At 36.6% G+C, this 25,582-nt stretch overlaps 1 protein-coding gene across 16 annotated transcripts in view; it reads left to right on the top strand.

The window, feature by feature from the left end:
• LMNTD1 (lamin tail domain containing 1) overlaps positions 1-25,582 on the top strand; it is a 208,203-nt gene that overhangs the window by 122,680 nt on the left and 59,941 nt on the right. For 7 of the 16 annotated variants that reach the window (XM_063639976.1, XM_063639977.1, XM_063639978.1 and 4 more), the window contains 2 exons: positions 204-376; positions 14,282-14,344. In XM_063639976.1, coding sequence (XP_063496046.1) covers positions 204-376; positions 14,282-14,322 — 214 coding nt within the window. In that variant the 3' untranslated portion in view covers positions 14,323-14,344. Of the gene's footprint in view, positions 1-203; positions 377-14,281; positions 14,345-15,073; positions 15,114-18,118; positions 18,402-19,536; positions 19,629-22,170; positions 23,647-25,582 lie in introns of those variants that run through there. The other 9 variants (XM_055280341.2, XM_055280340.2, XM_055280330.2 and 6 more) reach the window with 5 other exon arrangements.

Below are 25,582 nucleotides of genomic sequence, written 5' to 3'. Positions count from 1 at the left end.
GCTGCCTGTGGACAGAGGTGCAGAATATATTATTCATTTGTAGGCAGATGCTTCTGAAGTTATAATAAAAGCTCTGTCCACAAAGTTTAAAAAGTCATATTCTCTTGGTCTTGAAATATGCTTCCACTTTAATTGTGCCTTCAACATGAACACCACAGCATAAAATGGCTTTTGAGTTCCATTTAGGCTTTTTTCTTTTACAGAGAGGAGGAAATCCCACCAACCGTTTTCCCCAATCGCAGCCCTTGGTGCCAGAATCCCTATGTCTCTGCACATCCTTACTGTCCTCTGATTGAACCACACAATGTATCCACCGCTGGAGGCAGCTTGCATAGACAGCCCAGGTCTCGGTCAACCAGAACTGATCGAGCCTCAGGTCAGTTAAAAGAGTACTTGTTCCAGTGGAGAGTGTGTGGGTTAAGTGGTCAAAATGTGCTGAATGTTAAAGATGATTCATATTCTCAAGAACAGATGTCTCTTAAAGGAATTATTCTAAACCATTCACTTACATTTCCCCTAGCACTGTGTCTTCCACTGTGCTAGATAAATATCTGTCCTTGATAAATATCTGTTGAATTAATCAATGAATCAAAAGAACAGGGTGGCCAGCAAGAGTATGTATGATTCTTGAAGTTCAATGAAAAACACTTTTTGTTTTTTCATCAGGCAGCAAAAACTGGTCTTACAAGTTATGCTGTGTTGAAAAAAATTCCTTCTTTTCCAAACACACTCTGATGTTAATCCCCAATTCTTTCTCCGTCAGAAGTTTCTTAAGTCCTCTAAATAAAGCTTTTAGAGTTAGTATGATTAACACAGGTCTCTGTGAATAGATTTTAGGAAGTCCATGCACTTGCTACATTTGGCACAAAATTGTGGGTGTCTGTGTGATTTTTTCTGGGGAGAGAGTCCATGAAGTTCATCAGATGTCCACAAGTATTTAACAAGAACTGGAGTAGAAGAACATAAAGCCAAGAAGGAACCAGACTCAACTATTGGAGAAAGCCTGTTTAATACACCAGCAATATCCTGGTGAAGTTGTAATGATTCACAAACTTTGACTTAGGAAAGAAGAGCTTGTTTTTTAAAAAATGAAATCTTAAGCGAGATCCCAATATATAAAATGCATAAAAACAGATCCACCCAAGGTGAGGAGGGTGGAGCAATTTCCACTGCTCATGACCCCCTTATTCTTCCATTTCTCTTTGCCTGTGATCTTTAAGACACTGCGAAATCACAAGATTCTCCATGAAACAATATGACAGCCATTGTGTTAATATGCTAGCACATCACTGGGAAATAGCACCCCCTAAATAGTACCTTTTAGAAGGGGAATGATGGAAATTTTGTAATTTACTGAATATATTTCTTTTTCATAAAATTATATACCATGTAGCTCTATGTCTGAGTTTCCTTATCTGTAAAGATATGGGTCTGAAATTGAAGGCCTCTTTAGCAATAAACTCTGTGCATGTGGGTGAGCTTTAGATATAGATGTAGATATATTAGATAGATGTAAACAACTTTAGCCCTTTATAATCTTTAGTACCTTATGACTTAAATTTGAGGCTTTCAAGAAATACATTAATTTATGTTTTTCTTTAATTAATGATAACCTTCACTAGTTTACTTATTCAGAACAACTTATTTTCCAAAGAAATTTGATTTCAAAATTTTTGAGGCACTTTTCTATAATATAATAGTGGCAACTCATCTTGATTATTCAATAACATTTGCTATTCAACACAAAACACTTCACTGTGCATATTTTGTAGTAGTAATTCAAAGATAGTTGCTTTGATACCTCTACAGTCTTTATATATCGTTATATAACTTTTTTCCATTCACTTAATTTTCAGTATGAACAGATATACATCAGAATTGTATGATTGTTTCTTTGATTTCTACCACAAAAGATGGTCACAAAGAATCAGATGTTATGAATGTGGTTGCTGATTGATTGAATCAAGTAATCCCTGAGTTACCAGTTCATCTCCTTGAAATGATTTGTAACATGATTCTTCAAGGGAAAGTTACATGGTTTGTTAATTATCCACTATCTTTTTAATTTGCCTGCTACTAGAAAATTTGCCACCGTTAGCACACACTTAATAGCTGGCAAAGAAAAAAAACCGACAAAACAAAAAATAATTAAACTTGGAAGTTGTTCAATCCTGCTCCATTTACCCTAAAATAATAAATAGGCTAGTTTGCTGAGTTACAGAAGAATCTTAGAAAGAAATCTATCTTCTGTTTGAAAATTGTTGCCTTGTTTTAAACTATGTCTCTCAAATATGCTAGAGGAGCCTAGAGACTAATAAAGAGGATAATTTTAAAGAAACATCTACACACTGTACTTCCCACTTACGCTAAACACATTTTGTTTTTAAAAACGTTAAAATACAGCAAGTATAATGTTAAAAGCACCCATATATTAATCATGCAGAATGAATGCATGTTAACATTTTGTTGTATTGTTTCACATTACCAAAAAGAAAAATTCATAAATTTGAAGTTCCTTTTAATTGTATTTGCAGTTCTGATCTGATATTGGAATAAATCATTCTGATTCTCATTTTATACTTTGTTTACATGCATATGGATCCATATATATATATATTTAAAATAATTTGCGTGTTTTTAATTTACATAAATGGCATCATGCTAAATGTGCCAGCTCTTTTTGACTTACTATAATTTGCGGGATTTAACTATAGTAATATAGAGAGACCTAATTCAGTCACTTTAACTATTATGTAGTATTTCATTATACAAATTTACTGTATCTTGTTTATTCCCCTATTAATGTTTTTCTCATCAACAATGTAGATGAAAAATTTTTTAATTTTTTTAATTTTCTTTTTTACTTTAAAAAAAATTTACCAAGGCTTTGAACGCATCCAAGAAAATGTTATGTCTATGGCAATGATCATCCTTGTGCAAGTCTACTTGTGCATACATACAAAGGTTCCTTTGGGGTTCATACCTAAACTTTTAAAATCTTCTAAAATTCCTGCATGTACTTATTCAGTTGTATGGTATCTGTATCTTCAACTTTATTAGATTTTGCTCAACTGCTCTAGGAAGAATTTTGCTAATTTATACTCACACCAACATAGTAAAATATTTCCCATTCCCCTTATTTTCACCTAACTTTACATTGCCAGAATCGTAAGTTATGTGCCAATCTGATGGACACTAACTAGTAACTCATTATCTTAATGTGAAGTTCTTCTTTAATAGTGGTGTTGTGCATATTTTCATATGTAAAAAAATAAAAAAATCATTCCCTATCTCATAATAATTCTCATAATAATAAAGTTATGTGCTTATACTTATTAATTTTGGGGGGTATCCATTCCCTCAAGCATTTATCCTCTGAGTTACAAACAATCCAGTTACACCCTTCAAGTTAGTTTAAAATGTACAATTAAGTTACTATTGACTGTAGTCACACTATTGTACTATCAAATAGTAGGTCTTATTCATTCTGTTTTTTTTGTATACATTAACCATCCTTACCTCCCCACCCCGCAAGTCCCCCACTACCCTTCCCAGCCTCTGGCAACCATCCTTCTACTCTATAGAGAGTAGTCCATGAGTTCAATTGTTTTACTTTTTAGATCCTACAAATAAGTGAGAACATTGTGTGTTTATGTTTATTTCTGATAGTTTTTCCAATTTGCTTTTTGTATATGTCTTTAATATATTTGAAGTTGTTTTTATGTATGGTATGAAATAGTGACCTCAGATTTCTTCCATATGGAAAACCATTTATCTCAACACCGGAGAGTGTGTCCATCACGTGCACACTGACTTCTAGTACCACCTCCCTCCTATGCTTAGGTCTGGGTCTGTGCTCTCTAGAGTGTTCTATGAATCTATCGCTGTGCCAATAACACTGTTCCTGTTGTTATCAGTACATAATCGTTCTTTTGCTCTCTTCTTGCTCTTCCCTTTCAGTGTGATTTGGCTTTTCTTAAACTTTTTACTCCTCTTTACAAGAATCATTTTTATCAAGTTTCACATAGAAAAACTATCTTGTTAGAGTGTGATTAAAATGGTAAGAATGTTAAAGGTCATGTTGAGAGAAAGTTGATACCTTTATGATACTCAGTCATGGTATATGAAATCAATTGTCAGTTCATTCAGATTTCTTTCATGGCTTTCATTGACATTTTCTCATTTTTTTCCATAAAATTCTTGTATATCTTTTGTAGATTTCTCACCCAGGCAGGTGTATTGGTTTGTTATTACTGTTGCTACTGCGTTTGAAAATGCTATCTCTTTCTATAACTTTTTTTTCACTTTTTTAAAGAAGAGGAAAATTATCTTTGTATATTGCTCTTGTTTCAACAAATTTTCTGAACTTTCTAGTTTTGATAGCTTGTAGTCTCATGGGTTTGTCTGCTTGTTTGTTTGTTTGCTTGTTTTTGAAACAGACTCTCACTCTCTCACTGTAGCTGAAGTGCAGTGGCACGGTATCAGCTCACTGCAAATTTTGCTTCCCTAGTTCCAGTGATTCTCGTGCCTCAGCCTCCCGAGTAGCTGAAATCACAGCTGTATGCCACCACACCCAGCTAATTTTTGTATTTTTAGTACAGACAGGGCTTTGCCATGTTGGCCAGGCCGGTCTCAAATTCCTGACCTCAAGTGTTGGCCTTCCAAAGTGCTGGGATTATAGGCATGAGCCACTGTGCCTGGCCACATGGGTTGTTTTTTCCCCCTCTGTATTGTACAAATGTGTACAAATGACATCCTTTCTTTCCAATGCTTATAAATTTATATCGTGTTCTTGCATTATTGCATTGGCAATAATGTGAGATACTTCCAATGAGCATGGCCAACTTTGTCTTATTCATATTTTTAATCAGGATGCATCTTAGTGGAAGGTTTGCTGAAAGTCACCACTGAACATTCATTTTGCTGAGAATTTGTTCCTGTGGGAATTAGCACAAATTTGTGGGAATGTTCTGAATTCTACAATGTATGGGGGTAGGAATTTTATTCAATATAATGAAGATCAAATGCACAGGGCCTCTAGCTAACTTTGTGACTATGGATTATTAAAGGATTAAATCTGATGTGACACTCATCCTGCCCCTCGGGGTTCACAACAAACTAAAATGCCAGAAACCACTCATGGGCAATAAATGTTTCTGATGATTTGGGAGTCATGAGAAGAGGTTTTATTAAAGACCCCTCCCCACAAAAAAAAAATTGTGAGTAGATTCTCCTAAGAATCCTTTCAACTGGCCCCAAGAGGGATTACCCTTGGCCCCTCACGCCATGCACTACCAAAGCTCTTGCCATAATTGCCCTCTTTGTCTCTTTCAGAAGAGCTCTCACTCCCATAGCTTCAGGAGTCACCATACCTTCTACCAAAAGCCTGGTAAGGTATCCTCCCCTTATCCTAAGAGGAATCTGACAGCAGATGTCAAGAGGAAACATTTTCACCTCCTTATAAATTCCACTATTATTTCGACTTCACGAATAAGAATTTAGTAAGTGATGGAACTAGAAAATTTTCTGCCTTTGAATCTTTTTATAATGTTATAAAATACATAAAGAACAAAAAAGACACTTCTCTACCCTCTTCCCCAAATGAAAAATATTAATACGTTGTCATATTTGCATTAATTATTTTTTAAAGTAAGCATTACATGTCAAAAGTCTCCTAGATTTCTTTTTCTAGTCCTACTCCTATTCCCCTCCTTTGCTCCCTAAAGCAACATCCATGAACTAGGGATATTTTTTCTTTTTGCTATTGTCTCGTTTTTTGCTGCTTAATGCAAATCTAACTTCAAATTCAACCATTTTTCCACCATCAACTGTTGAAGCTCAAAAAACTCATCTGTAGCTGCAAATACGTATTTCAAACCTATGTAACCAAAGCAAATGTTGCAAAAGACAATATTGATTTTTCTAAGTATGACAGATTCTGATATTTCCTACTCTTTTATTTCATTTTAAAATACTTACCATGACCTTCTAAATTTATTTCATAACCAATAGAGAGGGCAAGATTTGCTGTTTAAGAAACATTGCTTTAGAAATATTTATGAAAAGATGAGAGCAATGGAAAAGGCTCAGGGGAGATAGCATTGGAACTAAGGTATTGAAGGTCGAATAGGAGTTATTCAGGTTGAAAAGAGGGTGGGCAAAGCATTCTGAGTAGAAGAAACAGTACATATTAAAAGCACAAGGAGGCAAGAATAAACTTTGGGTTCAGTGAACAGAGAGAAATTGAATCTGACTGAAATATAAGTAGAAATTGAAGTGTTAGTCCAGAAAGTTTGGTAAGGACTAGATGTTAGAGGTATTTGTACACCACCATGTTAGAGTTTTGACTGTATTCTGAAAATACTGTGGAGGCAACAATTGGATTTTAAATAGGTGTTATAGTTAATAGTTATAGTTAATAGTCTCATATAGATCTGTGTTTAAAAGAGAATTTTAAAAGCAATGTGAAAAATGAAATGGAGTAGGAAAGATTCCAAACTCTTGATCTCCAGCCCAACATTCTATTCTGAACTTCTGATTTATGAGGCTAATTACTTATAATCTCTAGCTGGAGCCCTACAAGTGTCTCATTCTCAGAATGTTCAAAACAACTCATCATTGTCTTTCGTTCAAAGTCTGTCATTCCACTGATTTTCCTTATATAAGTGAATGCCATTCAGAAACCCGAGGTATCCTAATGGTCTTTCTCTACTCCTTTTCCTTCCTCAACTCCCAAGTATAGTCAATCTTGTTTATGTATCCAAAATCTTCATTTTCTCCCCATTGCCCTCATGGTGGAGTCCAAACCCATGAAATTGTTTAAGTATCTTTGAGCCAGGGCTGTCCTATCTCGTCACACATTCACCTTCTTGCATTCTATGCTTTAGTCATCTTGAAGTTCTTTCAGTTCTTCAAACACACCCTGACTACCTCCAGGCCTTCACACATTCTTTCACCCCTCCTCTTCTTATGGCTAATTCTTTTTCATCCTTAAAGTTTCACTTATATGTCACTACCTCCAAAGAACCCTTCTCTAGTCCCCACCAAATGAGTTTTTGCTCCTAATATGTGTTCTCAGTAATATCTTACACTCACCAAGCAAAGCGTTTATTGCATTGTATTGTAAATTCTCTTTTATCTCTGGACTATAAGTGTTAAATTGCTTTTATTTTGGTCATCTTTTTGTCACTTGCACCAAACTCACCACATGACACATAGGAGTTAATATGTGTATACTGAAGGACAGACTGAAAAAAAGACACTGAAGATTTTTAAGTGACATCTCATAGAGTTAGACTGGTATTTTAATGAGGATTTTGGAAGGAATATAAAAAATAAAGTGGAATACAAAATATCCCCAAATCTAGAGAAAAAAAAAGCAGTAAGGAAGCAAAGGATAAGGAAAGAAAGGAACAACAAAAAAAGATTAGAGAGAAAGACTGAGCACAAGTAAGTCTAGTAGAGTTGTAATTTGAATCCCAAAAGGAGATGATGGAGAGGTTGGGACAGAAACAATATTTAAATAAATAATGGCAAAAATTCTCAAACACTGATACAAAGACATCAAGCCACAGAAGAACAATAATAAATCCCAAGCAGCATAAATACAAAGGAAACCACATCTATGTACATTATAATAAAACTTCAGAAAACAAAATATGGAAGTCATAAGATAATGGAATGATAGCCTCAATGGGCTAGCAGAACTTCTAATCCTGAGTTCTATATTGAGGAAAAATATACCTGAAAGGGTGAAGGTAAAATAAGGACATTTTCTGACAAAGACAAACTGGAAGGATTCATTAATGGCAAATCCACACTAAGGAGATACTAATGGAAATACTTCAAATAGAAAGAAAATTATCCCACATGAATGCACAGAGCTATAGGTAAAAGTAAAAAAAAAAAAAAAAAAAAAAAAAAGGAAACAAAACATGAACAAACATAAATGTTTACTACACAAAATAATACTGATGTTGTCTTATAGAGTTTTAAATTTAGATAGAATTTAAATACATGACAACTATATAGTTTCCTAGGGATGGCTACCTTCACAAAGCACCACAAACTTGATGTCTTGAAACAAAAGAAATTTATTCTCTCACAATACTGAGGCAGAAGTCTAAAAGCAAGGTGTTGGCAAGGCCATGCCCACTTTGAAGACTTTAGAAAATTTTCTTTCCTTGCATCTTCTTAGTTTGTAGTCATTGCCGGCATTCCTTGATACTCCTTGGCTTGTGGTTCCATCACTGTAATTTCTGCCTCTGTCTTCATATGGCCTTAACTTCCTGTGTGTCTGTGTCCAATTTCTCTCTTCTTTATAAGAACATCAGTCATTGGGTTAGGGCCTATACCAATCCACCACGACCTCATCTTAACTTTATTACATCTCCAAATACCCTATGTCCAAATAAAGTCATGTTCACAGGTTCCAAGGGTTAGGACATATCTTTTAGGGAGACACAATTCAATCCATTACAACAGAAATAGAACAAAAGTTGGGAGAGGATTAAATGGAGTTAACGTATTCTAAATTTTCTGTTTTTCCAATAAGTTGTAAAAATAACATCTTATATTAGACTTTAATAAATCAGAAATACATGTTGTAATATAGGATGGAAACTATAAGAATAGTATAAGAATGTCGGCCTGGCACAGTGGCTCATGCCGGTAATCCCAGCACTTTGGGAAGCCAAGGCGGGCAGATCACCTGAGGTCAGGAGTTCGAGACCAGCCTGACCAACGTGGTGAAACCCCATCTCTACTAAAAATACAAAAATTAGCTGAACACGGTGGTGGGCACCTGTAACCCCAGCTACTCCGGAGGCTGAGGCAGGAGAATCGCTTGAACCTGGGAGGCGGAGGTTGCAGTGAGCTGAGATCATGCCATTGCACTCCAGCCTGGGCGACAAGAGTGAAACTCTGTCTCAAAAAACAAAAAGATATATGTCATAGTTTCATTATCATTCAGTTAAAAATATATAATTTCCAACGTAATATCTTCTTTGATACACGGGATATTTGGGGATAATATATCACCAAGAAATTGGGTTTATTTCAGGAATGCAAGGCTGGTTATAAAGAGGAAAATTACATAATCATCTCAACAGTAAAAGCATTTGATAAATATTCACTCCATACCCACGAGAGGAGAACCTTAGAATATTAGGACTAGAAAGAATTTTCTTAATCTGACAAATGATATTTGCAAAACTCCTAAAGCAAACGATATCATACTTAATGGTGAAGTAGGTGCAGTGGTGAAAGGTTTTTCCTTGAGGTCCTGAGAAAGACAAGACTCCTCTTTATGATGACTTCTATTCAACATTGTACTAGAAGTCTGCGTGAAATAAGGCAAGAAAAATGAATATACACATACTAATTACTCCATAAACCAGCAGTTTCATTCCCAAGAACTATATATATCTAACAAATATATACATATGTGCACCAAAATATACATACAATAATGGTCTGAGTGACTGTATTTGTAGTAGCCAAGAACTAGAAGCAATCCAGGTGTTCATCAATTATTTAATGGGCAAATAAATTATAATATGTTCATACAATCCCATAGGCGATGAAAATGAATGAACTACTGCTACATGCAATAATATCAGTGAATCTCGTAAGCATACTATTGAACAAGAAATGTCAGACAAAAAGGAATGTGTATTGAATGATTTTGTGTATATAAAATTCAAAAACATACAATATTGAACCATAGTGTCAAAGGTCAGAATAATAGTTAACTTTGGGAGAAGAAAGGAGTAATAGAGGTTACCAAAAATGCTTCTAGAACACTGACATGTTCCATTTCTTGATCCAAGTGGTGTTTACAAGTATGTTTTACTGGTTTCACCATGCTGTAAGTTATGATTTGTGAACTTTCCTTCATGTATATTATACTTAAATACATTTTATTTTAAAAAACTTAATGAGCAATAAAAACTGGTAAGGGAAGAAAACATGGTTCCATTAACGAGCATGGACAGCTTATACACTGACAAGGAAGGACAAAGAAAATCTAAAAATAAAATACGTTGATGAACTGAAAATGAATATTAATAACATGAAGCTATTCAGTGTAAGAGAAAAACAGTCTTAACCATTAATAAGCTTAAACCCATCATTATGTTGCAATGTCTTGGGAATTAATTTTAATATAGTTTGTCATAGCTCAGTCATTTCCAGAAATACCTCATAGCAGAGAAAGCTAATTGCAGCCCTTAAAATATTCTTCCTTTATTCACAAGATTCACAGGTCCAGGGAAATCTAGACACATGGCCACCAATAATAAGGCCTGTTTTTCTCAGCCTCTGCTGCAAATAGTACGATTATGTGTCAACATCTTGTATAATGGAATGTGAACAGAAATTGTGTCTACAACATCTGGAGCATGCCCTGAGAGTGTGTGCTCCCCTGTGCCTTCTCTATGGCATGACCATGGGGCTAGAGCTGCCATATTTCAACTGAGAGATGAAGCCGTGAGCTGAGGATGAAAGAGCCACCCAAAGTACCCTGTACTGGCACATCTCCAGACTGTTCATTGAGAGATAAATACTTTTGTTTATGCCATTTTTTTTTATTTTTATACTGTAAGTTTTAGGTTAAGTTGGATCTTTGTGTCTGAGCCAGATGGCCCATAGAATAATGCTACCATTTCAAGATTTAGTTTCCCTTAATAGGCTAGTGGTTAAAAAGGAAACAAAAATCACAGCCCAAACAGACATTTTTTAAGATAATTAGGTGAATTTGAATACAGAATGAATATTAGACATGGAGTCATTGTTCTTTTCTTAGGTGTGTTAATTGTGTTGTGGTTATATTGGTTGTTCTTAGGAGATTCATACTGAAATCTTACTCTCTAATGGTCTGGTCATGTAGGCATATATGATATAAGATAATGTGTCTGGACACAGTAGCTCACACCTGTAATCCCAGCACTTTGGGAGGCCGAGGTGGGTGCATCACTTAAGGTCAGGAGTTTGAGACCAGCCTGGCCAACATGGTGAAACCCCGTCTCTACTAAAAATACAAAATTAGCAAGGTGTGGTGGAGCATGCCTGTAATCCCAGCTACTCGGGAGGCCGAGGCACAAGAATTGCTTGAACCCAGGAGGTGGAGGTTGCAGTGAGCCAAGATTGCGCCATTACACTCCAGCCTGGGCAACAACAGCAAAACTCCATTAAAAAAAAAAATTATAAGATAATGCAAATATGGCAAATATTAATGATTAAATCTGGGTGATAAGTATACAGATTTGGTTGTATTATTCATTGACATTTTCTGTACGTTTACATTTTTCACAATAAAAATTTGAAATAGTAAAATAAATAAGACAGATTTTTTGATAGAATCTAATATGTACCAGGAGCTGTTAGAGCACAAAGGCAAGGCCCTGAGTACAGCACGAAGGAGTCGTCAGAATGAAGACTAACGGCCCTTTAACACAGCAGATAGGTTTACACTGTGTTGCCATCATTCATCCTACACCTGGAGAGAATGTGCTCTCTTCTTGCTCTGATTAGCTTGTAGATTGTCGACAATTTTGTCAGTGTTCTTCTGTAATTCAGGTTAAATGACAGAAACTAGTCTGAGGATAGTATTTTGCATTGTTACGAGTTGATATTGTGAGCATGTTCAGTTTAATGTACCTTATTTGTTCATGGTTGAATGCGCTTTGCCTATCTTCTGCAATCCATCTCATATACTGCAGTGGAATTCATCTTAATTGTGGACTCTGCACCTGTTACTGCCTTCTATGCAAATGTTATCATAGTAATAATAATGATGATATTTCTTTGTTTCTGAGTGTGGCAAAGCCACACTGTGAAAAACTAACTGCTAGAAAATAAATAAAAGCAGAACATAGATAACCTTATGCAGGAATGAAACACTTAAAATCTCATCGATGTGAGCTCCATATTAAGATCACATCTATGGAATTTTACTTAAGCTGGACTGTGGGCTCATTATAATTTAATAGATCTGACTTATCTGTCTCAGGATCAAAGTATATTTTTCCCATAAGAAATTGCCTCCAATACAAGTTTGAGATTTTTGAGTTTTTCTTTATATATTCCTCAGATTAGTATCTGTTCTGTTTGTTGATGTTTGCGTGTATTGCGTGGTTTAAATTTGTCAGACTAGGAATTTGGAATAACATCACGTTTCTGTGAATAGGCAGAGTATTAGTCAATATTATATACATATAAACATATATGGCTAAATTAGTCAATGACATAACTAGAAATTATATGAGTTAATGTATAAAAAATGTTAAACGAAAAATATCTGACTATCCAGAGGGATAGAAAAAAGTAATTACTATATTGGACCACTTAACATCAGACTGAGTAGAAAACAATAATTTGAAGGAACACTGCAAAATACTAAGGGGTCCTGTGCATATTCTATTATCAAATAATTGTTCCAAAAAATTAGAAACCTTTATATAAAGGAAAATTTTACTACATCATATATTCAAAAGTAATAATTTTTCTCTTCTCTTGCTTACTTTCAGAAAATTTAGATTTAAAAAGTCACCTTATTTCTGCAGGAATTTTTAAAAAAAGAATAGACAAGTGAGAACAATTTATGTGCTGCTTCTTACAATTAAACGTTTCTTTAATGGCTGAATAATGAATTCCAAAGTATTAGTCTTAGTAACAGAATAATTAGGTAACATTATGACCAGATATTTTATTTCAAAACATTTCAATATTATAAAACAAATGTTTTAAATTGTCCTTTAGTTATGAAAGATTGTAACCTTCTTTACAGAAATAGATGTCCATTTCTTTACACAAGTAAAAAATATTTCAGAAATTCAGGGGATTCAGTTTAAAGTTACTAGGTGCTAAATGCTTGAGGCTCAAAAAAAAACCCCAAAATTGACATTACCCACTGACGTGGAAACAGACAGACACCACCACTACTGACAGTCCTGTCATTCAATTTCAAAAACTTGTAGATGGGAATTTTCTACAAATGTTTGTAGCTCTAAAGTATAGAGTACAGCATTTCCTGAGGATAAACTTTCAGGGTACAATTGAAAACCTTCGTTCTTAGATTAGTCAGTCTGGAAGGACATACATAAAATATTTACAAGGTCTATTTCGTGCCAACAAACTGCTCTAGAAGATTAGCCAGAGTCATCTTATATCTAAGCCACTGCTTATAGTAAGGAAAATATCTTAGAAGCCTATTTATATTCCAGGTTCATAACTTACTATTTAGCAAGTTTATACTGTGATGTGCCAAACAGCATCTTGATTCTTTAGATTCAGAATCCTATTTGTGGCTAAGAAAATTACCGTGATAACCAGGAACATTCTTCATTTTTGTTAATCTTCCTTGCAGATCACATTTTCACTTCCAGCTTTGGATATTGTTTTTCTGTAATAAAATACCAGCAATTTAACTTGATAATTCTTCTGAGCTTGCATAGAAAAAGAAAGGCTTAGGTATGACTGAGGAGATTTTCCTGTTTTGTTTTTTTCCAAAGGAGCTCATTATCATCTACACCTAGGATATTATTTTGTTTTCTTCTCTTTTGTTTTACAAGAATAAAAATGACACTCATCTTTGGTCTAGAAGTAATTTGTACTTGGTGTCATTCAATTCAACACTATTTCAGTTTGATACACTTGCTTCATATCTGGAAATTATATTTAAACAAAGTGACTTTCAATTCCTGCTTAAGTAGATGAGAGTGAGGAAGGCCACCGTATCTGTCACCTCATTCATCACCAGGCTGGAGTTGACTGACATAGCAGGCGAAGCATCATCTCCTTCTGTCACATCCCTCCTGATGCAGCCGATTGCTGGACCTCCCTCCCCTAACCACTTCATCATTGTCGCAGTTCTACGTATAGAAAGCATTTGAGGAATTTTACAGGCTGGTAAAATTATTCTCCAACCCTCCATTTTAAAAAATATATCTTCCAGATGGGTATTTTTTTGTCTCAAAGTTTTGACTAATTATGTCCTGAAATATATGCTTCCTTTTAGAATGATTCATTGGAAACTTGAACTTCATAAGAATCAAATAATACTTTTCAGGTGGTTTTTAAACCACTTTGTTCAAGTCTCCACTAAATACTATCCTTAAGCCACAAATTTCTTCTTCAAGTGAAAGAAAATCCTTTTGTTGTTAGCTTATTCCAGGATTTGTTTTAACGTGGAAAAATCAATACTTGGAATACTGGACTGAACTCTTGCCCTTCCCTACCTATCCTCTCTGCTTTTTTAAATTTTTTTTTTTTTAATTTTCAGGAACTAAGAAAAAGAAGACATCTGAGACACAAGAGCAATAAGCAGTCAACTCAACCTTTAAAGGTAAGTAACAGTATTGCAAATTTGCTTTCTCCACAGAAAAATAATATGACGAAAGTAATGTCATATTATTTTTGCTTCATCTCTGAAGCAGAGGCAGAAATGTCTTTGAAAGTCATCAGAACATGGGTTGTCCTTATATATTCCATAGTCACTAATTTTCTGTTAAATATTTATGTTGCCTTTAGAGCCATCAGTTGTCTTCATGTTGAATGATAAACTTTCTAAGAATGGGAAATTAGAAATGTCACATCTTTAATTTTTGCCCCAAATCCTCAATTTATCCTTGTTGATGGCTAAGTAATGAGCCCTTGAACTCCAGAGTCCCTTCGAACACTCAAAACAACTCTGCAACTACACCAGTACATTTTAATTCCTATGAGCAAGACAGCATTAATTACATCACAGAAATCATTCTGGCTAATGAGACTGCAGCTGTTCTCACATGCTAAATGATATTGTATCATTTAACAAGTTAATTCTATGTTGCGTCATCTCTTTTTCACGATGATATCAACTAAGTAATTGAGGAATAGCTCAACAAAGTTGGTTTTCTGTCTTTTAAGTGGTTGAGTTTAAATGCTCCCCTAAATAGCTAATGACAAGGTGGTGTTTTGATGAAGATTCCTTTTGGTTGGTGTCTTTCTCTAGTTCACATTCTTTGTTGCCCTCGTTTACTGCTGGTCTATTTATATGTTTTCTTGTTTTTTGTTTTTTGTTTTTTCTGCCTAGGCTTCCTATTCATTCCTTGACTTAAGATAAAACTACAGCCATGTGAACCCTAACTTGTTGGTATTCCGCACTCTTCTGGTAGAAATGACTTAATTTTTCTACTCCATACAGCCTACTGGCTCTCCGGGTTTCTCCAGCTCCCCTCATGTATGCACAGGCCTTTCAGGTTCTGTCTGATTGCTCAGCTGTCCAGTTTCTTTCAGCCTATCTCTCCCTAGATTTTCCCTAATCGTCATCTTCTATTTTTCTGAAAGTCAACTACTCTTTGTCAAGCCCACTCTCTCCATTCCTGTAGCATCATATCCTTGAACTGCCAACTTCCTAAAAATGTGATAGCCACAACTTCTCTATTCAAAGCCTCCTTCACAGACATTTCTAGGACATTGGGACTGAAAAAGGACTTATCCAATCATTTTCCTTTAGGGCAAAAGAAACTGCAGTCTGAAGAGGTGAGTTACCAAAATTAACCAGTAATTAACCACAAAGCCAGAACTAATCCCAAGGTATTTTAATGGCAAAGAATTGTATTACTGCGAGCCAAGAATTCAGACTTGGCTCCTAGTAATATAGTTCTTGCTCCCAGAGATCCTGAGTTATGTCTACCTGGTGATCAATTTCCTTCAGTTGTCATAAGCTTTAGTAGTGTGCAATTGAAGTGCGAAGAATGAGGTCTGAAATCTGCCCAGGCATTTAGCAACAGCACTTCCATAATTTGATTACGTTTCACTCCCTGTAGCCAGAGAGAATTCTACTGAACTTGCATATGAGTTGGAAAGGGGAAATTTTATTGTATACAAAAAAATAAAAGGGATTTTTTTTTTGTTTTGGTTGGAAAAAATGTTCTGAATCGTCCCATTGGATATTAAATAACAATTTGGCAGAGGTTTTTAGCCTTCGTTGATCTTCCTCGGTTATTATTTTGCGTAACTACCACGGTAAAAGACTTGTTCATTGATCCTCTCTGTGGCATATTCTTTGGTAGCTTTGATTTTTTAGAAAAAATCTACCCACCCTGTTTTGAAAAGTTCTGGGCCTCCTAAGATACCTTACTTCTGTTTTCTCAGAGCTCCCACCCCCATCTGGTGGTATCTTCAGGGTTGATCATCAATGTGCCCTTCACTGTGCCCTTCTGAAGCCTTACTGGGAGCAAAATTTTACTTATTCAGTTTAACTGTTCATGAGTGGATGACTTATCTATTGCTATCAGCTCCTGAGTCAGACTTGTCAGTTTGTGGAAAATTGTTCAGAGATGAAGCAATTGTTTGTTTGGTTCTTACTGGTATTCATGAGCATCCTTGGCAACCTGCAATGCTGTACATTTGGATAGCATTTCATGGCTTTACATTATGTCACTTGAGCCTCTGAGGTAGGCAGGCCTGATACTATCTCCAGTTTATAGCTAAAGAACCTTTAGATCAGAGAGATTAAGTGACTCACCCAAAGTCACTTAGATAGTAAGTAGCAAAGTTAAGACTAGAATCTCAACCTGATGCCATTGCTCTTCCACACCACTATGCTAATTAACCTTTAAGATTGTCTTTGTCTTTTTTCCCCACTCAAATTTGTCTGAAAGAAAGAGACACCACACATTTAGAAGCAGGACCAGAAGAAACATTTTCATTCACAAAAGGAGGAGTGGGCTATCACTGTTCGAAACTGCAAGAAAGATTTAGGTTCTACTTCTAAAATTGCTAATTTAACAGAATGCCAATTACAGGGACAAACAAGCAAATGAAAGTTCGATCTCATGGCTGGGCACACTGGCTCACACCTGTAAACCCAGCACTTTGGGAGGCCGAGGCAGGTGGATCACTTGAGGTCAGGAGTTCAAAAGCAGCCGGGTCAACATGGTGAAACCCCATCTCTACTAAAAATACAAAAATTAGCTGGGCATTGTTGCACATTCCTGTAGTCCCAGCTACTCGAGAGGCTGAGGCAAGAGAAATGCTTGAACCCAGGAGGTGGAGGCTGCAGTGAGCTGAGATCGCACCGCTGCACTGCATGCAGCCTGGGCAACAGAGTGAGCCTCTGTCTCAAAACAACAACAAAAACAAACAAACAAACAAAAACAAAGTTCAATCTCGAGTTTATTTGACCACTAATCACATTTCTATGCAATAAATGATTAAAAACATGCAGTGTGCTCAGAGTCAGGCTCTCAAATGCTCTCCTTACTCAGTACCTTACAAAGAATGTGTGGGCATTCTGTTGTGTGACTAATGAACAGTGTCTGTGGGCGATACCACAGAATGCCACAGAAACAGAACTTTTCACAAATTAGAGAATTCTGGAAAGGCCAGGTAATTTTCCTATGTGGCTGCCATCTGTCATGTGAACTTTTAGACTTGCTAGGAAATACTGAGGATTCTCGAAAAAAGTATAAAAATGGAAGAAAGAGCAGGGGAACAAATGGGTCTTGTTACAGATCACCAGAACTGTCCTCAAGAGTATGCAATTGCTTAGGACCCACAGAAAACACCAACATTGCCAACACAGCATATAAACTCACAACCAGTAAACGCTCTTACACATAGGAGGCATTCCTAATAAAAGTGCTGGTGATGGAGTCTTTTCATGAACTGAGCTATGTTCATGTATCTCTTACTGTCCTCAGTGGTCTAAACTGGACAGTTCAAACATGGGATGTCCTTCTAGCCCTCCAAGGAATGTTTCTTGGGACCTGACAAGAAGTTTTTATAACAGTTTCTCCTGGGGCCACTTTTTGTGAATGGGGAGTCGGTATTTAACAGCCCAGAGAGAAAGACTAATATTTAATGCTCTTTAATGTGAAACCTGCCCTAAAGGAGTTTTGAAAGTCTGATAGTTACATTTTCTGATATCAGTGTTTTCTATCTCTACTTTGTGGCATATTCCTTCAATCTCTGCACTGATAATATGTTTCTCCTCTCAGCCCCAAACTGATCTATCAGTTTCCAAAATTTTTCATTCAGTTGAAATTTCATGATTTTTTTTCCCCACGACCTCCTTCTTTCAAAGAAGTACACTGTGCACTTCTTGTTAGTTACCCTGTTCTTGTTTTCCCAGCTTTACCTTTATGGTGTCATGGTCAAGTTGTATGGAAGAGGAAAAAGACCTGCAATCTAGGCTCCCTGCCATGCTGGTCAAAGACATTCCACAACTTAAAGAAAAGCAAATGCCTGAGCAAACGTAGCGGGTTCCACTTTCGTAGAGGGGGCATAGAACACAAACATCTCAGGCTGTAAGGCCTCCTGCTAAGACTTCTACAGAAAATTCAAGCCTGCTGCATACAGGAAAACAAAGCTTGGGTTTTTGGGTTTTTTTTTTTCTATCACACTTTAAGTACGTTACCTGGTTTCTTTCAAGTCTGGGGCACACCTGAAATATTTAAAGGAAAAGATAATCAGGCACTACTCAAGTACCACCAAGAAGAAAATGAAGGGTGTGAACATTTAAAAATGGGTCAGTAAACAGGCTGCCTCAAAACCATTTTGATCCCCATATTCAAAACCAGAAGTAAGCAGTATCCATACCCAGATAATAAAATATAATAGCTAAGCTGCTTAGGCATAAAAGAGCCCTGAACATCATAAATCACCATTAAACTGTAAACTAAACAAATGCACATTACAGAGTTGAGTTCACAGGGAAAAAAAATGAATAATCCTTTCACCTTGGCAAAACTTGAGTTCTCATAATTTCCTCCCATGGCTGGGCACTGTAGCTCATGCCTGTAATCCCAACACTTTGGGAGGCCAAGGTGGGAGTTCAAGACCAGCCTGGGAAACATAGTGAAACTCTGTCACTACAAAAAAAATTTTTTTTTTTTTTTTTTTTTGAGACGGAGTCTCGCTCTGTCGCCCAGGCTGGAGTGCAGTGGCACAATCTCGGCTCACTGCAAGCTCCGCCTCCCGGGTTCACGCCATTCTCCTGCCTCAGCCTCTCTGAGTAGCTGGGACTACCTACAGGCGCCCGCCACCACTCCCGGCTAATTTTTTGTATTTTTAGTAGACATGGGGTTTCACCATGGTCTCGATCTCCTGACCTTGTGATCCGCCCGTCTCGGCCTCCCAAAGTGCCGGGATTACAAGCGTGAGCCACCGCGCCCGGCCTACAAAAAAAATTTAAAAAACAGCCGGGTGTGTTGGCACATGGCTGTAGTCCCAGTTACTTGAGAGGCTGAGGCTAGAGGATCATTTGAGCCCAGGAGGTTAAGGCTGCCGTGAGCTAGGATCATGCCACTGCACTCCAGCCTTGCAGCAGAGCCAGACCCTGTCTGAAAAGACAACAAAAAAGAATTTCTTTCCTGCTGTTACTGTCGTGCATCTGTGAGTATGATCAAGACCTGATGATTCTGGGTCTTAATTTAAGGTTAATATGAATGGAAAGACTCTGAACACCTCTACTTCATATTGCTATAACAATTGAAGCATTCCGGTCAGAATTACATTTCACCATGCATTGCCATTTATTTTTTTGCTCAGGACAATAATATCCAAGTCTAGAGAAAATGAACATGCCTAGCATGTTGCAACCAACCTTCATCACACAGGAGAGGAAGCCAGCAGCAAGCAAGAAAATAGTTTCTTTTAGAAAAAAAAAATAATTTCTTAGGACTTTACTGTCACCATTTCTGAAAGAAAAAGCTAGAGTTAGTGGACAAGTTAAAGTATTTGTTTTCTAAGCAGTTGAGAAAAAAACATTGGTCAAAAGCAAAACCAGCACAGTCTTTATTTTGTTCACATGAAGTGCCCTTGTGACTTCAGTCTTTTATACCCCACCCAACTATCAGGTCTACAACTTCCACAATTTCTGCAGATGCATTTTCCAAAAGTGTATGTGTCAGGAATTATGAATCTTGGAGTCTGTCTGATTCTCTACAGTTGGAATCTGTCTCCTTGAAGTATGGGGTTAATTCAGCTTCCTAATGAAATAATGAGTTAAATTTCTATGGAGTAACCAGCTGGGAGTTTTTTTTTTTTTTTTTTACAGTTATCTTTTGCTTTTAATAAATGACACCTTTTTCTTTTTTTTTGTGTGTGTGTGTGTTCTTTTTTTTTTTTTTTTTTTATACTTTAGGGTTTTAGGGTACATGTGCACAATGTGCAGGTTTGTTACATATGTATCCATGTGCCATGTTGATTTCCTGCACCCATTAACTCGTCATTTAGCATTAGGTGTATCTCCTAATGCTGTCCCTCCCCCCTCCCCCCACCCCACAACAGTCCCCGGAGTGTGATGTTCCCCTTCCTGTGTCCATGAGTTCTCATTGTTCATTTCCCACCTATGAGTGAGAACATGCGGTGTTTGGTTTTTTGTCCTTGCGATAGTTTACTGAGAATGATGTTTTCCAGTTTCATCCATGTCCCTACAAAGGACACGAACTCATCATTTTTTATGGCTGCATAGTATTCCATGGTGTATATGTGCCACATTTTCTTAATCCAGTCTATCGTTGTTGGACATTTGGGTTGGTTCCAACTCTTTGCTATTGTGAATAGTGCCGCAATAAACATACGTGTGCACGTGTCTTTATAGCAGCATGATTTATAGTCCTTTGGGTATATACCCAGTAATGGGATGGCTGGGTCAAATGGTATTTCTAGTTCGAGATCCCTGAGGAATTGCCACACTGACTTCCACAATGGTTGAACTAGTTTACAGTCCCACCAACAGTGTAAAAGTGTTCCTATTTCTCCACATCCTCTCCAGCACCTGTTGTTTCCTGATTTTTTAATGATGGCCATTCTAACTGGTGTGAGATGGTATCTCACTGTGGTTTTGATTTGCATTTCTCTGATAGCCAGTGATGATGAGCATTTCTTCATGTGTTTTTTGGCTGCATAAATGTCTTCTTTTGAGAAGTGTCTGTTCATGTCCTCTGCCCACTTTTTGATGGGGTTGTTTGTTTTTTTCTTGTAAATTTGTTTGAGTTCATTGTAGATTCTGGATATTAGCCCTTTGTCAGATGAGTAGGTTGCAAAAATTTTCTCCCATTTTGTGGGTTGCCTGTTGACTCTGATGATAGTTTCTTTTGCTGTGCAGAAGCTCTTTAGTTTAATGAGATCCCATTTGTCGATTTTGGCTTTTGTTGCCATTGCTTTTGGTGTTTTAGACATGAAGTCCTTGCCCACGCCTATGTCCTGAATGGTATTGCCTAGGTTTTCTTGTAGGATTTTAATGGTTTTAGGTCTAACATATAAGTCTTTAATCCATCTTGAATTAATTTTTGTATAAGGTGTAAGGAAGGGATCCAGTTGCAGCTTTCTACATATGGCTAGCCAGTTTTCCCAGCACCATTTATTAAATAGGGAATCCTTTCCCCATTTCTTCTTTTTGTCAGGTTTGTCAAAGATCAGATAGTTGTAGCTATGAGGCATCATTTCTGAGGGCTCTGTTCTGTTCCATTGATCTATGTCTCTGTTGTGGTACCAGTACCATGCTGTTTTGGTTACTGTAGCCTTGTAGTATAGTTTAAAGTCAGGTAGCGTGATGCCTCCCCAGCTGGGAGTTTTTAAACCTGCCTACACATCTAAAATTTGCCAAAAGAGTCTCACCTTTCAGCTTGTGATACTTACTATGTGCAAAATCCCATGGACAGAACAGGAAATGACAAAGGAACAAAAGTATTTTAATTAAATAATGTAATGGAGCTACCTTTTAAAAATGCCATCCTCAGTCCTTATTCTACAGCTATCTTATTCTATACCTATCAACAGTCTAAAAGTTTAAAAAAACGAAATATGCCTATTATTAATGTTGACCCTATTTGTAGTGAGAAAGTATGATTGCTTCAGATTCTGTGACAATATCCTGCCTATACCTTGTAGCTCTATTTAAATTAATTTATGTATATTTATATAGCATATACAGGAAGATATGGTGCATGCTTTCTTGGAGTTTGAGGGGAAGGAGAGAAGTGAGAATTTTTCCCCAATATCTTCTTTTAAAAGATTAAGAGTAAAATAACCCAAAAATTTTATCAGTGGTGACCATGAAGAGAAATTCATTGAGTTTTGTTGGTTTATTACACCCAAGCACCAAGAGCTAAAAATATATTTTTTAAAATATGCCAAGGGATTCAAACATATGCTTTTTCTTGTTTTTTGTTTTTTGAGATGGAGTCTCGCTCTGTCGCCCAGGCTGGAGTGCAGTGGTGTGATCTCCACTGACTGCAGCCTCCACCTCCCAGGTTCAAGTGATTCTCCTGCGTCAGCCTCCCGAGTAGCTGGGATTACAGGCATCCACCACCCTGTGCGGCTAATTTCTGTATTTTTAGTAGCAACGAGGTTTCACCATGTTGGCCAGGCTGGTCTCGAATTCCTGACCTCAGGTGATCTGCCCACCTTGGCCTCCCAAAGTGCTGGGATTACAGGCGTGGGCCACCGCGCCCGGCCCAAACATATGCTTTTGTGGCAGGACTTTTCCTTAGTTTAGCTAAAGACGGGGTTCTTGTCTGTTCCACAGCCATGAAAATTTAGGCTCACAGACGGTTAAAGGGTGAGTAAAGCAGGGTTTTATTGGGTGAAAGGGGGGTTAAATGGGAGAAAACAGGGATCCTCTGCAAGGCCAGTCCCCTGCTACAGTGCTTCCCGCCAGCCATTGGAATACCAGGTTCTACACAGAAAGAGGCAGGGCCAGTCTCCTCCTCGTGGCAAAGGGCACGAACCCAAGCCTCCATCTCAGTGGCAGGCTGATTGGAGTTTCTCCAGGGAACCCCTCCCACCTGGCTGTCTCACTTTTATACTAGTGTTCATAGAATATTATTCACAAAAGCCCAAAAATAGAAACAACACGTGTCCATCGACAGATGAATGGATTTCTAAAATCTGGTGTATAATACAATGAAATGCTATTCAGTTATTAAAAAAATGAAGTTCTAATACATGCTACACGTGGATAAACTTTGAAACATTATGTTAAATGAGATAAGCCATACACAAAAGAATAAATATTATGTAATTTCACTTATCTGAATAAAAAATGTATAGAGATGGAAAGTATAACAGTTTACTAGGGGCTGGGCTGGCAAGAGGAGAATGGAAAGCTATTATTTAATGGGTACAGAGTCTCTGTTGGGGATGATGAAAAATGTTCAGGAAATGGATAGAGGTGATGGTGGCACAACATTGTGAATGTACTTAATGCCACTGAATTGTACACTAAAATGGTTAAAATGGTTTACAAAGTACTTCTAATCAAATATAACTAGTATTTCCAATAGGGAAGAAAATCATATTCTAGTCTCAAGCCTCTGAGAAGATACCCATTGCTCAACAAAACAACTTTACATATACTTTCTGGTTATATTGCAGCATAAATATTTTCCAGTTGCTGGGCCACACCGTTCACATTATTTCCTCATTTTTGGACACTCCGGAGCAGACTTGTACATTTTCAGAAAACTGTCAATAACACTTTTTGCCACTTTGCACCATTAAGTGTTATCTTTGAATCAGGTGTTGGCCAAATCGTGTAGACTGTTCTGTTTTGTTCATGGTTACTATGGAAACTGTGCAGTCATAATGTTTTGAGGAGACTAGCAGGAAATTTAAGAGTGTACAATAAAAGTTAACTGATTTCATGGTTTAAAATTTCTTCCAGCTGTCTCCATTTTTGATGATTATCATGTTCACATTGGGAGTATAAACATACAACCGAAAGGGCTCTGGTGACTATGGCCAATAAGCCATCTCACCCCTAACAGACTTCCCTCCCAACCTCTTTTCCTCAAAGATTTGTAATAGGAACACGTGAAACAAGTGGTATGTAAGGTTCAGGTGTTTTCAATTATTTCCCTCCTACGAACAGAGGTTTCCTGGATCCAAAACATGTTTCAGCTCAAAGGGTTTTCCTTATTTTTGAAGATGGCGTTGTCTCGGGAAAATTTCATCTACATATCTCTGATTCACTGATCTTCATCAATAAAGCATCTCCTTGGAGCTCTTCTACACAATTATTTCCTCCATGAGTGGCCAAAAATGTGGTATACTTAAGTATTTATTTTGTAAAGTGTGCTCTTAGAAAGTATATAACCTTTGCCCTTGCAAGAAAGAGAGAAATGAATGCTCAGCGCTGGGATTTGTAGTAGATTCCTTGTCAGTTACGTCACCACAGAGCATTCCAGCACAATGCCTCCACTATCTTGCTGCTCAGGAACTGTCTAGTATGGCATAGGTGAGGGAAGATAGACTCATCTCTGATGGTATAAATAATTAACTGCCTAAATGTTGATGGTCATGCAGGACTATTCAGGCATTATAAAGAAAGAATGTGTTTTTGCAGCATTTTATTTTCTTAAGTTTCTATGAATAAAAGCTAAAAGATTGATTTTTAGGTTTCAACAGACTTAGATAGCAATGGGCTTTATCTTATGGTGTCAGAAATTTGTCACTTCATCATCACCCTCTGCAAGTTAGCAACAGCACTCTGTTTATAAATATCTTGCAGTAATTGTGAGCATTACTTCATTAACATTTGAATGAGTGCATTAATAATACTCATTTTAGGGAAACACATTCATCTACAGATGGATGAACTAGATGAATACAATGAAAAATAAATCCAAAACTTTACCTACTGCTTTATACCCCCAAATAGATAAACATTTTAAACTATTCTGCCTACACACACACACACACACACGTACATACTTTATGATTTTGGCAGGAAATAGTAAAAGAAAATATGAAATAGTAAGCACTGGTCCTATGATAATGTTTTTGATTAATTACCAATGAGCTTTGAAGAGAAATCCAAATTTTCAGATAAGTATCAGGGCTAGAGTTCTTTTAGAGGGCAAACTTTTGCTATTCTTGGCCCTTACTCCAGTGTCTAAGTAGAGGGGATATTAGCACTTAACCAATCTAAGTTTTACATTCGTAATAATAATACAACTTTGCAGCAGTTGTTGCCCAAAGGGTACAAAGCTTCGGTTAAACAGGATGAATAAGTTCTACAAATCTATTTTATACCCCGGTGACAGTTAATAATGATGTATTGTATACTTGCAAGTTTCTAAAAGAGTAGATCTTTTATGTTTTTGCCACAAAACAAATGTTAAGTATGTGAGCATAAGTGTTATTTTGATTGAATTAATCATTTCACAATATATAATTAATCATTTCACAATATATACATACCTCAAAATACCATGTTGTACACTGTAAATATATACTATTTTTATTTTTCAATCCTATCATAATAGAGCTGGGGGAAAAAACTAATATGACTTTGTGCTTAGACAATATAGATGGTTACCACTTAATCCATGCTTATGAGAGTACTGACTTAAAATATATCTATATAAATTTATTCATAATCATATTCTTTGGAATACATTATAGAGACAAACCAGAGACAAGTAGAAATTTTGTTTTATTTTTGAGGTTTTGCTTTCCTAAACTTTTACTTTTCTCAGGCCAACGATAGTTTCAGTATATTCAATGCCATAAGATTATCAGCCTGTTATTTAAATTTTACAGCAATATGAAAAAATGTAAAACTTTTGGAATTGTTTGAGAACAGTAT

Source organism: Symphalangus syndactylus, chromosome 5 (genome assembly GCF_028878055.3).
Source record: "Symphalangus syndactylus isolate Jambi chromosome 5, NHGRI_mSymSyn1-v2.1_pri, whole genome shotgun sequence".
Lineage (NCBI taxonomy): Eukaryota > Metazoa > Chordata > Mammalia > Primates > Hylobatidae > Symphalangus > Symphalangus syndactylus.
Note: the sequence above shows the minus strand (reverse complement) of the source record. Positions and strands in the feature narration are given on the sequence as shown.